Here is a 15,728-nt window from a genome sequence, read left to right as displayed (position 1 = left end):
GGTCTATGCGAGATGGGCAGCTGCCGCTCGGTTGATTGTAATTATCCTGTTTTTTGGACACGAACCTCTTCACACCTCAGCTGTGCCGTGTCCTGGCTCCTGGACGGACCTCTGTCTTCAAGTCGCATGAGACGTCACGCATCGTGTGCAAATTAGTATCGCGAGGCGAGGGGCATCCCGTTGTTTCAGAACTGGGCAATTACACCTATTTTTTAAGGAGATAAAAGTTGCAAAAGTCTTTCAACTTTTGCCAGAAGATAACGTTTTCTTTGGAATGAACACACTTAGTATGACGAATGTTTTATTTAATAACATTTGAATACAGGTGAAATATCTGTGTAGAAATGTAGGTCATGTATTCATATTTAAGGAATATTTGGTTTATTCATGAAAATAATCCAATTCACAAGAACAATTGACAGTAGCTTTGGTAAATGTTTTCAGATTCATCAATTGCAGGACAATGTGTGATTGTTACATTTTCAAAAACAGCCTTTCAGTAAGCATATGAAAAATGGTCTTAAAAAATAAATACAACATGTAAGGTATAAGTAAGCTCTTAAAATGATCCAGCTTAATGGGTTTTCTGGTATTTGCTCTGCATCCACACCCTGTGCATAACCACTTTCTTCCCCCTGTTCACTTGAAGTCGTCTATCCTCCAGATTCTGAAGCTCCTCCAGACCGGCATTGGTAAAGAGACTATGAACTTCATCTGTGAAAACAAACTGCATTATTACTTTTATACAATGAATAAATAATATATTTTTGTTAAACATAACTATTTCACATGTTTATGAAGAGTTTACAAACCTTTTGTAAAGAAGTACACACAAGTGCCATCTCCACGGGTGTAGAAATTATCTGCCAAACATTGTCCTAAACATACAAGAACCAGCCTGTAGATTAACAATTATAGTCCCAGGGAACTGAATGTGGCAAAATGGAGTATAGCACACATATGAGTATCAAAGCAAGGCCATTTTATTGTTCTTTACACACCAACCTTTTTTAAACCTGAGTTGAGAAAGATCATATCTGCCATAATCACGGAATAGAAATACTCCTCCAGGTTTCAGGTATGTGGTCAGTCGGTTCACTACTGCCTGCAGTCTGTCAATAATAGAAATACATCTGTAAATAATCTATCATCATATGGTACAAACACCATTATTGTGTAATGACATTTATTATTTAAAAGTCCATCACTCTAAACTTCTGTAAATTGCACACAAGTACAATATGCTCAAATAGTTTCTCAATACAGGTCATGATTACAAATCTCATTTGAGTAATATGCATTATAAAAATGCATTCAGTCACTATTGCGTGTGTGTGTGTGTGTGTGTGTGTGTGTGTGTGTGTGTGTGTGTGTGTGTGTGTGTGTGTGCATGCATGCTGATAACAGTGATGATAGTTGAGTTTTGACTACCCATGGCTTCTTCCAGGTGTATTATTTGGACCTACCTGGCTGGATGGATGGAAGAGAGCACGAACACCGCCATGACCACATCCAGACTCTGTGGAGGAACGGGGAAGGACAGCCCCTCCGCACAAAGGTCATGGACGAAGGCATGACACACGGATTGATCATAGTCTGGATGCTCCTAGCAGTGAAGGGAGATGGAGTTTAATGTGGTCGCCCTGGAGATTGAACATCATTGATTTCTAACTCAAAAGCCCATTTGAGAGACACTTGACCATTATTAAACATACTGTATGTATGATCCATAAATTGATCTGGTGGGTTTACCTTTTCTTTTATGTTCAAATATTATATTGAAATTAAATGCAACATGAGTTAAAGACAATGTTTTATGGCAATGACAATTTCTTTTGCATGGATTTTGCAGGATTTGGGGATGTCTTGATAATGTCTTACCTTGACCAGCTGAATAGCATGAGGGGAAAAGTCACAGCAGTATACAAACGCATCAGTTTCCCTGCAAATAGAAGCAGAAGCCAACCCTGATTCAACACCCGCATAGACAACAACATTGGATAATTTATTAGCAACAACGAATGTTGACGAGTGTCCATCAAATCCTACAGCACCATGCATCATTAGAACATTTGTGAATAAAAACATAGATATATTATCAAATATATTACATTTATTAATCAAATGGACATTCAACAGATGAATTAGCTGGTTGAAAATGTAACTCCTACTCAATATTTGTTCTACTTTCTATTAATTTGGTTTGGTTGCAGGCCTTGCCAAGTGCTTGTAAGATGTATCTGTTAGGGCTGTCCAACTGACCAATGGAAAGAGTTGAGAGGCATTGGTTGTGAGAAAAAAGACATCATTGGTAGCATATAATAAAACTACAGTGGGGTATGAAATGGGGACCCCATATATACTTACTTAATGGATTTTACAATGGGAAACACACTGTTACCGACTCCACATCCAACCTGTAAAGAGGCAGCACAGTTCACTGATTATATCGTCAATCAAGTGAACACATATATTATAATTAAGAAAATATTATAATTCTAGCAATAAAACGTTTAAACCTCCAATATCCGGAAATCTGCATATTGTCCAGGAAAGGAAGTCACTAGCGTCTCTTCACTATGTGCAGCCTGAGCATCCACAGAGGTTGGGGATACAGGACCGTCTGCATCTCTATGCTGCGGAGGGGGATCTGGGCTGTGATCCTGGCAGGTCTCTGAGGTTCTGCCAGAGCCCAAGTTCTCTGCGGAGACGTCCTGTCGCTCAGCTCGGCTCACGTCTGCCAAAGGGCTTCTGAGCCTCAGAGGGAGCAGTTCTGGAAACTCTTGGAACAACCATTGGCGATCTTTGAAGAACTTGCTGCTGTGAGTCTCATAAAACCGGTCCCAGTATCCACAAGCTTCTGTGTCGAATTTACCTGCACGAGGGAGAGATAGAACAAACTTAACGTTAACTTACCCCCTTGTCACTGTCTAATCTGGTAACAATGTCAGGGGATGTTTGCGATTGTGCTGCTTTCAGCGTTCTCTTGCAAAAGAGGTGCTTAACCCCAATGCCTAAATAAATAAAGGTTGGATAAAAATAACATTGCCATGCCTTGTTCTGCTAAAGGAATGTGTACACTGGAGTTGTCCTCCACTTTCTCACGTGCCCTTTCCTTCTCCTCCTCCGTCCACTGAACATGATCCCTAAAACACGTGTGTTGCGGTGAGCAATGAACATTCTATTACTATATATTCTAGGCTGTTGAAACATGAACATCCCATACATGATCAGTTAAAAATGTACATTGAACACCATTTCTATTTTTGTTTTTGCTGATAAAATAATGAATGACCAATGTTTCTTATTATTAAATGGGACAAAAGTAGTTATATGCTTAATATTTCTGCAAGGATAATGGACTCCACTATTTCTACTGACCACATGTTGTGTTGGAATATGTCCTCAGGGTTAGTAAGAAGTCTGGAACCCAGTGGACCCGAGGGTCTTCTTGCTGTGCTCTGCAAACGTATGCATAACTTGCACACATATTTAGCCACAGAGCAAAGATATAAGCTCTTATATGTATGCATGTTTTCTACCAAGCTGTGGAAAGGTAACACACACACACACACACACACACACACACACACACACACACACACACACACACACACACACACACACACACACACACACACACACACACACACACACACACACACACACACACACACACACACACACACACATTAACGCACTCTAAATTAAGTTAAAAAGCCAACAATATGCAATAGTGATGATATGACAACACTTTAGAGCAAGTATGAATTGTTCAATCGGAGATCTTATGAACATTGTTGCTTGATTCACGTTCTCAACTATAATTAAACAGGAAGATTGCTTACTTGGAAAACCGGCGTTTTAAAACCCTAGTTGCACATTTACGTCAATCTTGTTCGAGAGAAATGAATTAAGACCGGATATTTACTGCGTGCCTTCAAAATAAATGACTTCTCCGTTCAGAAGAAAACACTGCACCCATTAATTTATTAAAACTACAGTAAATGTAAGAAAATAACCAGGGCGTTGTATGTTGTGCAATTAAAGTCAATCACGTATGGGAAGAATAATACTAATAACCTCATAAACAAAAACGAACTTCCAACAGCTTTTATTTTGAAACTAAGAAGTAAGGATATCCTTTTGTTTTGTTGCGGCTGACTGGCTGTTTGCTTCCGTAAACTTCACACATGTTCCGAATGTGGTAGCTTACTTTAGCTCAAGAGGTTACACATTGTGTAATCCAAGTTGCAATCAGTTGTTATTTACGTATTTTTAGGGTGTTGGCAATTATTGAGCAACGATCCTCACACAAATGAGTCAATTTATCACAGCGAACTTACGTCCACTTAATTGAGTTATCATCGCAGAACTCATTCGGTCAAATAAAGGTTAACTAGGCATGCCTAGTGGAACGATTATCGACATTGTTCATCCCTGGAGTGTGTTGTGAGCTACAGTTACACGCATAGCGCCACCTAGCGATGGCCTGTCCACGTAGAAAGAGACAGACCAACACCACTTGCATGCTGGCAAGGAGGTCCAGAGGAATTCCTCAGTATGGAAACATCTTGAGGGAAAATATGAGGATGTTAAGGGCCATCGTCCTGCAGGTGAATGCCAGTACATTGTCTTTCATGAACACGGTGTTTCAGATTCTGATGATTTAAAACGTTATCTGAAAACAAGGATCCTTACCGTTTTGATTTGTATGAATAATAGGAAGACAGGAACTTCATAAAAGTCTGGAGCAGGACTTCAAAATCCTCGATTGCCTATGACAGTGGAAAAATCTACTTTGAAAACTACCAGAGTTGCTACAGTTGGTACGTTTTGTTTTTGCACCGTTGCCATTTTTTATTTGAGATGATGATGGACATAACAGCACTATTATATGATCCCTACACCAAACCCACTAGTTTAAATGTACGTTGTTTTCAGCATTGATTCACATCCTCAGCTCTTATACAAGTTGCCTCAACGGAACAAATCTGAGAAAATAGAGGATGCCTTACAATGCTCAAGCCCACTTGTAAGTGAACCTCCAACATTAGTCATTATTACAGCATCTATTCTGAAATGCTTTGCTGTTTGCTCTATGAACTTTACCTTGCATGTCCTTCCCCAACAGGAGAAATCATTGTCCACTCCCTCTGACCAGAAACCATGCCTAGTGACTCTAACTGCCAATAATTGGCTCTACCGCTTATCAGCTGAAACTGGAGAAAAGCTACAGGGAGTTTACCTCTCTCCAAACCCGAAGTTCAAGTAAATTATTACATTTTCAGGCCCCTTTTTTATGTTTTCCGACACAATGTGTGTCAAACGTCATGTATTTGTTTGTTTGCCAGGTACCTTCACTGGGATGAATATCAAGACAGATTTTATGTCAGGTCCATCCAAAACAAAGCGGCACCTTTTTCACGACAGGTACAATGAAAATGAATAATCCCAACTGAATGAATACACAATATAATGCAGTAGTTATGTTTAACACCAAAGGTGTGATCCTGGCGATGTGCAAAGTATCTTGCATAATCCAACATTTTTTATTTAATATTGTCATTTTGAACATAAAATAAATGTTGTTGTTTCTCCCTCTGAATGTTACAGGCAGGCATAAGTCAGAATACTGTGATGCACCTGGCCATCTTTAATGTATTCCCCTTAGAAATTGTAGGAATGTTGGAGATCAATAAAACGGTATGCAAACTTGTTTTACCCTTACGGTACCGTTTTTACCGACTCACTTATGTATTTCTAACTCAAAAGTACTAGTTTTGAATTTAGAATGTATCCTCCTACAATGGGTTACACTTCTTCCTCTAATAATGAGAGGTTTTTAAGATGAACATGCTACTAACCTTGTGTTTTGTTCGTAAACTAATAATAACCTAAAGATGAACTAGCTAAAATCTTGTTTCTTAATCCTGAAGCTACTCTGTAGGTTTGGCAGCTTTGTTAGATTTGCGTCAATACTGATTACCTCACCTGTTTGTCACTGTGAATAAAAGCTTCAGCTAAGTCTCTAGACAGAATGTCATTTGAATGCAGGCCTGTGAAACCCTGTGAGCTTATAATTACAATAATAAACAGTAAATGCCCTTGACTCAGTGACTTTATCTCTTTAGGTGTTTGGGAACACTGTTACTGATGTTGTGCTAACGCAAGGCACACTGGGCGTTTCTCACAGCACCAAATCAGTGAAGCTCTATAGCTTTGATCGGATCATCAGTGAGGTATGCTTTATCTTGTTGATTTATTTCACACTGTTGCAAAAACAAAGGCAGCTCCTCAGATATTCCTTGTGTAGCTCTTCTCAAAGCCCCCTCATATGTACCCCCTCCTCACAGTGCATGACAGAGAGGCTGGCACTGGGCCAGCCCAGCCCGTTCCACGAGGGCAGAACCGTGGGAGACGCTCCCTACGGAATCCCGGTGAACATCTTCATCAAGGGTAGGACATCCCCTCTCTCTAACTTTAGAGAGGAATGACACACTTTAGCCCTGTGTTGTTTCGTGGTATAAATAATTATATGTATGCATAGATGTATATTTATTGTATGTTGTGCATCCTGGCACTTAATGTACGCACTTATTGTATGTTGTACGTCCTTGCACTTAAAAATAGTACTTCGCATTGTGTGGCATCTTATCCTAACTATCTTTGTTGTATACAGGGAAGGGGTTAACCTAGTGATTGTTTGTGTATTATTTGTCTCATTAGATTGTCCACCAGTGCTGTTCGAAGTGTCATGCTCTGACCATAACGTGCAGATCGGAGGCCACCCCTGGCACTACATATACACACCGCCCCACAAGAAGCACAGAGGAACCTACCACATTTGCTCCCTGGCAGAAGGCATTCTGGTAGTAATAACCGATTGTGGGTCTTGTACATATAATTTAGTATTTTCATAATGGATACTTATTTACTATGGGTACAGTCCCTGTAGTTGTTACTTTTCTGCACTGCCAATGTCTGTTTGAGAGCCACTGATGTTTTTGACAGCTATTGTTCTCAGCTGTTGCCACGAGCATGGCTGCTTATGTTCTCTAGTCTCTTCACATAAGCTTTACTTAATGGCCTCAGGAGCATATTGGGCCTTTTTGCAATGTGTTTGTTTTTGCCTTCATTGTTTTTCTTGATACATAACTGCTTATCTTTTTTGGGGGAATTGACTGTTTCATTATCACACCACCCATCTGTCAAACCTCATCAATGTATATCAATTGTGCTATTTCTAGTGCTTTAGTTTGTTCATAAATGTGTTTATTCTTGCAAAACGATAGGCAAAGAACGGCATTCAAGACATGGACTGCTGCTCTCTGGAGACTGATTTAATATATCTACACCCTGACGAGTCAGGGCGGATCATTCATGTCGGACCCAACACTGTAAAGTGAGTAGGCATGCGGGACTTGGAGTGTGATGCATCATTAAGATACATTATTCAGTACTGTGCAGTACGTTGTAAAGAAGGCCTTTATTTTAGTTTGTGTTTAACATATTTTGGACCTTCCTCAAGAATGCTGAGGTGTGTGAGTGGCCTGAAGAGTGACTCACCGTCAGAGGTGGTGGAGGATTTCTCCATCACAACCTGTCGCAACAATGTGAGTATAATTCACATTCACAGTCTCTTCCACATGGAAGAGTGCACACCAACAGTACTCTCTCCACCTCTCATGGTGCGATGCACATGGATGTATTTGTGAACATCCTGATTGTTTCAAATGCACAACAATGTGTGTACATTTTTCCACCTTTGACTTTTCTCATCTATATGTGAGGTCCTTCACATAAAGTTGTATACTATCTGACAAACATTGGCAACACATCTCATGAGGTGCCAGAGGATAGTGTTAACAGACTAGCTGTCAGCATCGGATGCAGAACACCTGTGCCTGAATTGGCTCTAGCTTTCTGCTGAACGAAGTGCTCACTCAGATGTCCTCCCCATCACATGGTTAACAGTCTCCCTCACTTCACTTCTCCCTGGACCAGGTGGGTCCCCGGGTCACCGTCACCTCCTCAGGAAGAACGGTCAAGCGGATCAGTCAGCAGCTCGACGACGACCCAGATCAGGAGGTATCAAGATAATCACAAGCAATATCCAGTCGCCTGTGCATGTTAGAAAAGGTCACTTTACCGGACAAAGATACAATTACAATGTCCTGAATTCAAAGTAAACACGCTCATACATTTTACTCTTGGCTAAAGTCTCTGGAACGGATGAGAAGTAACACCGTTGATTTGTGTAGACCTTCCGCACGGTGGAGTATGAAGACGAGGTGGATCTTCTGGCTCTGGTGGTCACTGACGGAGAAGAGGGCGAAGGAAGGGCCCGTGTGAAGCTGCATGACAACAGCAGTGGAGTACTGCTGAAAACCATTCCCCTGGAACAGGCCTGGGATGTGGTGAGAGGCCAGCGTTCTCCTATGCACAGCGGAGGATCTCGTGTCTTGATTGTACTTGCTAAACCCTTCACCCTTTTTTTTTTTAATTTTCTAATTCCAGACATACCGGAATGAGATGTGCTATGACAAGGAGACGATTGTCCATATAGAAGAAAGGAACAACAGCTTTCACTGCCATGTCTACAAACTCCAAACCGAAGCAAAATAGTGCTGGGACCTTCACAGAGTTTATCCATGCTGGGAATATTTTTGTACTGTATTTCTTTTATACCATTGAAGAATTAATAAAGAATGGTTTTCTGTGTCTTCTCTCCCTTACTGTGGCTGGTGTCATTATTGTAACGGAACACTAATGGCTTCTTTGGCATCCTCCCGTTGAGGAAATTCCTCCTTTCAAAAGAAACCGCCAACTCTTGTAAGAAAAGGCAAGAGAGGAAGTTGTGTTGTATTTAAAAAATACTATTTATTTATTTTTATATCTTTATCTTTTTGACCATGCTGTTTTTTTGTAACTAAACGTGGCAACAAGTTGTGTATTGCTGTGGTCATGTGACCAAAGTCCTGCCTCTTGAGTAACCTCTTGACATACTTCTCGAAGTCATTTCCCCCTCACTTCTTCACGTTCACTGATGGCGACTGAGGATTATAAACAATTCGTATTCGCTTTCTTCGCCGCCGTTTCTTTCGGTTTAGTCTCTATCATATTTGTGTTGACCTGGGTACTCCACTACAGAGAAGGGTTGGCGTGGGATGGAGGAGCGGCGGAGTTCAACTGGCACCCGCTTCTGATCGTCGTGGGATTCGTGTTCCTGCAGGGAATCGGTACGGAGACTAGAGTTCACTAATGAGCAATGTGAACGCTTAGTTTTATCTTGTGTATGCTAAATAACTGATACAATGACTTATGTGAAGATTAATTTAACGTTTTATATCTGTATTATGATTACCAAATGAAAATATTAGAAAGTGATAATACAGTATATACTCTACAGACAAGCGATATATTATTGTTACTCGTTCTTCTGACAAATTTACTTATTGTAAGTCGCTTTGGATAAAAGCGTCTGCTAAATGTCCTAGATGTAAATAAAGGCGCACTTTCTAGTTACACACACACACACACACACACACACACACACACACACACACACACACACACACACACACACACACACACACACACACACACACACCCCTTTTGCTCTTAATGCTAATGAATTTGTATGCGTTTGCTAATATTGGATGTTTTTTCCTTCAGCCATTATTGTGTATCGACTGCCATGGACTTGGAAATGCAGCAAACTGATAATGAAGTTTGCCCATGCAGGCCTTCATCTACTGGCTTTCATATTGGCAGTTATTGCCTTTGTAGCAGTATTTGACTTTCATAATACTGCCAAGATTCCCAATATGTACAGTCTACACAGCTGGTTGGGACTAGCTGCTCTACTACTGTACTCCTTGCAGGTACAACCATTTTGAACAGTTAAAAGTTAGTGGAATGTAATGTTATAGTTAGTTAAATAAATAAATAAATAAAAATTGTAGTAAATTGTACTTAAATTACTAAAGCATTGTACAGCCTAGTGGCGAATGTACGTGTTCCGTTATGCCGATACAATTCTGTGTGGGGAGAGACTAACAAGGTTATGTTTAGGTGTAGGTTATGGTTAAGTTAGGTATTAGTTTAGGGATGATTTCGTTTAGGTATTAGATAACAGATGGTTAAGATTAAGGGGAGTACGCAAATGTCATCTGTGGCTGTTAAGTCTATCCCAAATTTGTGTAGCTTGTGTAAGAAATGCATCCTAAAATGCATTATTGTCTTTTTTGCACCAGCTTATTCTGGGACTAGGTCTGTACCTCATCCCTGTTGCACCTGTGCAATGGAGAGCGGCGTTCATGCCCCTTCACGTCTACAGTGGGCTGTTCATCTTCACGTCTGTCATCGCCACTGCCCTCATGGGCCTCACAGAGAAACTCATCTTCGCCCTGTAAGGAACGCAACAAAAACTCAGTGGAGACTCTCCATCCAAACCTCAGTTTTATTCAAACACCAATGAAAACACTCACTGAAACCAATGTTTAGAATAACAATGATTTGGGGCGTGGGGTGGCTCATCAGGTAGAGCGCATACCATTAAGGCACAGTCCTGATCACAGTGACCCGGGTTCGATTCCTGCCCCCCTTGGTCCTTTACTGCATGTCCTCCCCTCCGTCTCCCATACCTTCCTGTCTATCTCATTCTATCATAAAGCATAACAAATAAGATATATATAGCATAGCAAAAAAGAGAGGAGTAACATCCTAGTTAAAAAAAAGAATAACAATGACTTTTCATTTTCCCTAAAGGAACAACCCAAAGTATAAGGACTCTCCCCCTGAGGGCACGTTTGTGAACGTCCTGGGCCTCCTCGTCGTGGCGTACGGAGCGCTCATCCTGTGGATCGCCACGCGACCGCACTGGAAGCGGCCCAGCGAGCAGACCCTGCACTCTCTGACGTCCTCAGAGGCGGACCACTCCCAGGGCCGGCCGGGCCCCGCACTGCCCCAGCCCGCGGACGGGCTCGCCAGCGAGGGGGCTGAAGACTTGCGGAGGAGGAGTACTAAGCAAAGTGATATGGAGGATTGAAAAGTGGCTTAAACGTCAATTCATTCACTGTGATTCACAAGTGATATGGATGAGTGAGTTGTGGCTTAGAAGTCAATTCATTCACTGTGATTCACGAATGATATGGATGATTGAGAAGTGGCTTGGAAGTGACTCAAGCATTTCCCAAGGCGTTACTACTGATTTAGATTCTGATTCTCTAGATATATGACTCATTCCTTAGCAGTAGGTTTCAAACAATTGGCCTTTGTTCCACTCCATGTAGGAACCCTGCTTCTTAGTAGCACCTAGTGTTATTTATTGTTATTTAGATATCATGTAACAAATATATTTTTTTGAATATGATTTAGCTTATGCTATTTTCCAGACTCAACATATTTGAATATTCTAACAGAAAAGTTGTTTCCACTATTTTTCCAAGAGTTTTTTTTTACAATTAACATGTACTGCAAACAATAAAGTATAATAGTTTTTTATTCAATCACTCACTATTTTCCATGGAATAAGTGGCCTATACCAATTTCTCACACATTCAAATCAGCAAATTAATAATAGGCAACCCGGTATTTTATAACACACAACCTTCATCGTTGGTTTCCATTTCAAATACGTGTATAATATAAGTTGTCATGTGGTTAAAGTAATTTCAACCAGATGTACGCTGTAACAGCAAGCATTAACCCACACTGTATTGTCTGACACACTTGAATTGTCTCCGCTCAGCCTCCGTAGCGACGCGATTGGCCACTAGGCTGTTTCAGGAAAAGGGACGCCGTTGTGTCAATTCACAAACCTAATCCAATTTCCAAAGGTTCGTTCATCATCTTCAAAATCTTCTCATAAATTGTCTTTACACTAGCGATGCTACTGTGCGGTTAATGTCACTAAATGGCGTCACTGTTCAAATAAGCTACATTCATGCTTAGCTTAGCATAATAACACGGTCGTTAAAAGCTTCGGGTCTCCCTGCTATGCAGCACTCGGCTCTATTGTTAATAAAATATTCTGCCTATCGCATTAATATTGCGTTATGGATCCTGTTGTTTGAATGAGTTGAGTCCAGCTCTCAGGGTATAACATGTAAAACATGTACCGTAACGTGTGAGCAGCAGCGGCCTTGTGTCAGGTCGCTGCTCGGATCACCATCTCTGTGTTAAACACAATGGGGTTGGATTGTGACTGCGGAATAGCAAACACGCTAAATAACGTTACGTGTCACGTGTTCTATTATAAAGCTGATGGTGGTATAGATCGTATGTATGCATGTATGTTTGCGAGTGATCCACCGACGGCTGGGTGGGGCTCAGCTGGGCCGCCTTGTGGACGCTTCGCTGTCAGCCGTTGTGATTATACATCATGACACGTTTTATGCATTTAGCCAGCATGAACTACACGTCAGATTTCAAACACACACGCACTGCATAAACACGTCCGATACAAGCCATGTAAGCAGATATGGCCGAGTGTCTCGTTAGGTAGACACCAGTAGGCTACTGGTGTCAGTCATGCAAGCTTTGCAACATCAGCAGATAGGTGTGTGTGTGTGGTTGTTGTTCAGCACTCGGTTGTTCAGCATTCGGTTTAAACGAATGCATAGTTAACATATATAAATATTGTTTTACATGAAAACATTTTGTAAACCTTGTCCATGCAAATACTTTTTTAACTAGGATCTAATTAAGGGCAGTTATCAATCACCTTTTTCATGTGAGCTCAATGTGGTGTTTGTGTTCAGCTTTGCCATCATGTCAGACAAAAGTGAACTGAAAGCAGAGCTGGAACGGAAGAAACGACGGTTGGCCCAGATCCGGGAGGAGAAGAGAATCAAGGAGGAGGAGCGCAAGAAAGAGGTAGAGGACCAATATTTTGGAAACGCGTAAAAGTTTTTGTACTTTACTACTTTTACTTCTACTATTAATACTAATGATTACATTTAATGCAAAGATTGTCCTGTCGTTCAATTGTGAATGGATGCCTACCGATTCTTGTACTGATAACTGCTTTGATCCAAGACAAATCAATGTCCTCCAACCTTAAGCTGTACTTTATGTAGTGATGCAATAACTTCAACTGCTATTCTACTACTCCCATCCAACATGAAATTAGTAATTGTAATTTGATGAAAATATATAATAATACAAAGGCAGTAATATTTACCAGCCAGCGGTTTCCATTCAGCTCTTATGTTACCATGGTAGCAGATACTAGGTGCTTCACTACTTCAAGTAGAAACACCCACAGACACACCCACTGCCAAGCCGTTTGTATAGGAATTGTGGGTATTGTAGTTGGAACAGGACAGTGGCGCCGCTGCTGGTGACCTGAGCTCAAAGAGACTCTCACTTCCTGTTTCAGGCAGACCTGAAGAAGGATGCCACTCCGCCGACGGACGACTCCGACCTGGACAAGAAGAGGCGGGAGGCGGAGGCTATCCTGCAGAGCATGGGCATCACCTCAGATGTGACAGCCGGTAGGTTCCCCACTAACACCCGGCCTGTCACTCACTGCACCATTCAAAGCACACTTGTAATATCAGCATCATGCAAAGTTGCACCATTTTTCTGCAATGAAGTGAAAGATTGAGTTGTCCCTTCCATTGAATGTAAATATAAGCTACAAATGTTCAACATTTCACATGTATGACATTTAATCATATCTTGGAAAAAATGTCCTTAACTGCATGCTTAGCAACAGTCATTATTGAAAATAATATAATTCACCACCGGAAGTCGGGAAGGCCCATGCAAGTGAACGGAGCGTTCCACAGCATTGAGAAGAGCCATGTAATAATTTAATGCTTATCAGCACCTGGAAAGGTTGCAATGGCATTTTACGCAATATGTATTGCCACATATTTGTATCAGATTATATAACTATCAGGTGCGTGACGTCCATATGGGCAGGTGGGGCAGTGAACTACTTGCAAAAGCATGCTCCCAAAAAAATAGTTCCTCAGTAATTCATTGTTCCAAGTCTATTTTTAATAATGTGATTGTCACATTTACTATCTATAGTTTCTGTAGGCTTTCCAACTATGTTTGGTCTGTTGACATCACATTTTGGATGATGGTGGCCATTCTAGTTGAGTTTAACGTGTCATGCAATGTTGGGGCAGGCAGCTCAACGACCGCGTCCCTGCTATGATTATCGCATAACCCTGCAGGGCTGCAATAAGAATTGCAATCCTCCCTAATAGACGCCTATATGGTCGTAAAGTAGTCTGCCCCATGGTCATATTCTAGAACTGTTGTTGTTTTAACTTGAATTATTCGCCAGTATCTTTCGTCGTTTCTATATCAGATGCAGATATGGTGAGTGGTGTTGCACCTGTGATTAACAGTGTTGAGTTTCTGTTAAACAACCCATTTGAGAGGTTAAAATTGGAAGAGAAGTTAGCCATTAAACAACAGAACAAGGGGATTTATAGACCATGAGTGTGAGTGATATATTATATATATAATATATATATATATATATATATTAAAAAACATGTAAATTGTGGGTGTGGTCATATGCCTGTAGTTTCTGCCCCACTGAAATTTAGGGTCACCGCACGCTACTACCTATAGCATGAAGATAAAAGACGGAGCGTTGCTGCTTTAAAAGGCACAACCGATTGCTCCCAGCAGGTGGCAGTAGAGATCCACATACAAAAACGCTTTGAGTGTCTGTGTGAATGAATCGATGTTCAATTATAGGATATCAAAACGTTCTGCTATTGTCATGCTACAACTCATTCCCTCATATTTTTTATCTATATATTATCTCCTGAGTATATTTGTAATATTATGCATCTTTTTCATGATATATAAAAATGAAATGAATCCTGTGCTTAGTGCATCTGTTGTTTTTGAATTATTCTTTTTTAAGTTGATCAAACAAACAAATTATGTAGGATATGTGTGGTATTGAGTATTTTTCATATTAATTTTTAGTCTTATTATCCTCCCCCTCCAAAAAAAACTTAAAGAAAACAATAAATCAACAGCATTGGTTTCATTCTGAAAAAAAGTGACGGTTTTCTGTTTGTGGTTGAAGCCCTCCATTTGTAGTAAGAGTCTCTCTCTCTCTCTCTCTCTCTCTCTCTCTCTCTCTCTCTCTCTCTCTCTCTCTCTCTCACACTCTGCATGCAGCTCCTGCTCATATGTCTCCAACTGCCAAATCAGTTGGCACACCAAGTGAGGCTGGGAGCCAAGACTCGGATGGAGCCGGTGGACCCAGGTACACCACACACACGCATACACGCTCACGCACACACCGCTAAAAGCATAATGAGTGTAATGGCAAAAATACTTTCCTCTTTCCCCCCCCTTGTCCAAGCCTTTTGTCCACTGAGGACAGAGCTGTGCTACATATAGACATGATGGCAAAGCTGACTGTCACATACATTAAGTTGTGCTGTGCTATAATGACCTGTATGAGGACCCACATGTATAAGGACCCACATGATCAAAAATGGCTAACAGTAGAACAACTTGCATTATGGCATCTCAGATTTTTATGTAATCCTTCTGGAGGCATTAAAATGGCGTGTTCTGGGTCTGACTATATAATAAAGAGGCTAATCATATCAACATGTTTCATGCTTCCTCAGTGAATAATCCTGGTTTATGATTACATGTTTATTTAGTTTACACGGCCCTGACTGGAGCACAATGTGGAAGTAACAATAAAACAGTTGGAGGGCCCAGATATG

At 40.9% G+C, this 15,728-nt stretch overlaps 4 protein-coding genes across 4 annotated transcripts; 3 read left to right on the top strand and 1 right to left on the bottom strand.

Moving 5' to 3' along the window:
* Nucleotides 1-297: 297 nt before the first annotated feature.
* On the bottom strand, nt 298-3,883 carry mettl8 (methyltransferase 8, methylcytidine). Its single transcript, XM_084478295.1, has 10 exons — nt 3,849-3,883; nt 3,382-3,546; nt 3,055-3,146; nt 2,520-2,875; nt 2,368-2,417; nt 1,882-1,942; nt 1,467-1,606; nt 1,006-1,112; nt 813-878; nt 298-714 (listed from the first exon to the last, which is right to left on the bottom strand). The coding sequence occupies exons 2-10, from the start codon at nt 3,531-3,533 to the stop codon at nt 575-577; spliced, it is 1,164 nt and encodes a 387-aa protein (XP_084334421.1). The 5' UTR covers nt 3,534-3,546; nt 3,849-3,883; the 3' UTR covers nt 298-574.
* A 604-nt stretch (nt 3,884-4,487) lies between these two features.
* Nucleotides 4,488-8,731, top strand: dcaf17 (ddb1 and cul4 associated factor 17; the record flags this gene model as incomplete). The annotated part of the gene is made up of 14 exons (XM_084478133.1): nt 4,488-4,616; nt 4,726-4,829; nt 4,945-5,035; nt 5,135-5,271; nt 5,355-5,433; nt 5,617-5,706; nt 6,135-6,242; nt 6,357-6,459; nt 6,730-6,872; nt 7,296-7,405; nt 7,532-7,616; nt 8,008-8,091; nt 8,265-8,420; nt 8,521-8,731. 14 exons carry the CDS (start codon nt 4,488-4,490, stop codon nt 8,626-8,628), a joined length of 1,527 nt encoding a protein of 508 aa, XP_084334259.1. The 3' UTR covers nt 8,629-8,731.
* Nucleotides 8,732-9,049: 318 nt separating this feature from the next.
* cybrd1 (cytochrome b reductase 1) lies at nt 9,050-11,456 on the top strand (the record flags this gene model as incomplete). The annotated part of the gene is made up of 4 exons (XM_084478993.1): nt 9,050-9,242; nt 9,679-9,887; nt 10,260-10,414; nt 10,774-11,456. The coding sequence occupies 4 exons, from the start codon at nt 9,050-9,052 to the stop codon at nt 11,051-11,053; spliced, it is 837 nt and encodes a 278-aa protein (XP_084335119.1). The 3' UTR covers nt 11,054-11,456.
* A 304-nt stretch (nt 11,457-11,760) lies between these two features.
* LOC311358366 (dynein, cytoplasmic 1, intermediate chain 2a-like) lies at nt 11,761-15,544 on the top strand. The gene is made up of 4 exons (XM_084478375.1): nt 11,761-11,843; nt 12,768-12,882; nt 13,388-13,502; nt 15,166-15,544. The coding sequence occupies exons 2-4, from the start codon at nt 12,778-12,780 to the stop codon at nt 15,294-15,296; spliced, it is 351 nt and encodes a 116-aa protein (XP_084334501.1). The 5' UTR covers nt 11,761-11,843; nt 12,768-12,777; the 3' UTR covers nt 15,297-15,544.
* Nucleotides 15,545-15,728: the final 184 nt, after the last annotated feature.

The sequence above is a fragment of the Micromesistius poutassou genome, assembly GCF_964030765.1.
Source record: "Micromesistius poutassou genome assembly, chromosome: 14".
Lineage (NCBI taxonomy): Eukaryota > Metazoa > Chordata > Actinopteri > Gadiformes > Gadidae > Micromesistius > Micromesistius poutassou.
The sequence above is the reverse complement of the archived record's forward strand: the minus strand, read 5'-3'. Positions and strand labels throughout refer to the sequence as shown.

Excerpts from the sequence above, each read along its gene's own strand:
- LOC311358366 (XM_084478375.1), top strand. The coding sequence starts at position 12,778 with ATGTCAGACAAAAGTGAACTGAAAGCAGAGCTGGAACGGAAGAAACGA. Across the intron at positions 12,883-13,387 it reads AGGAGGAGCGCAAGAAAGAG|GCAGACCTGAAGAAGGATGC; the intron begins GTAGAGGACCAA and ends TTCCTGTTTCAG. Across the intron at positions 13,503-15,165 it reads CACCTCAGATGTGACAGCCG|CTCCTGCTCATATGTCTCCA; the intron begins GTAGGTTCCCCA and ends CTCTGCATGCAG.
- mettl8 (XM_084478295.1), bottom strand. The coding sequence starts at position 3,533 with ATGCATACATATAAGAGCTTATATCTTTGCTCTGTGGCTAAATATGTG. Across the intron at positions 2,418-2,519 it reads CAGATTTCCGGATATTGGAG|GTTGGATGTGGAGTCGGTAA; the intron begins GTTTAAACGTTT and ends GCCTCTTTACAG. Across the intron at positions 1,943-2,367 it reads CCCATTGTAAAATCCATTAA|GGAAACTGATGCGTTTGTAT; the intron begins GTAAGTATATAT and ends TTCTATTTGCAG.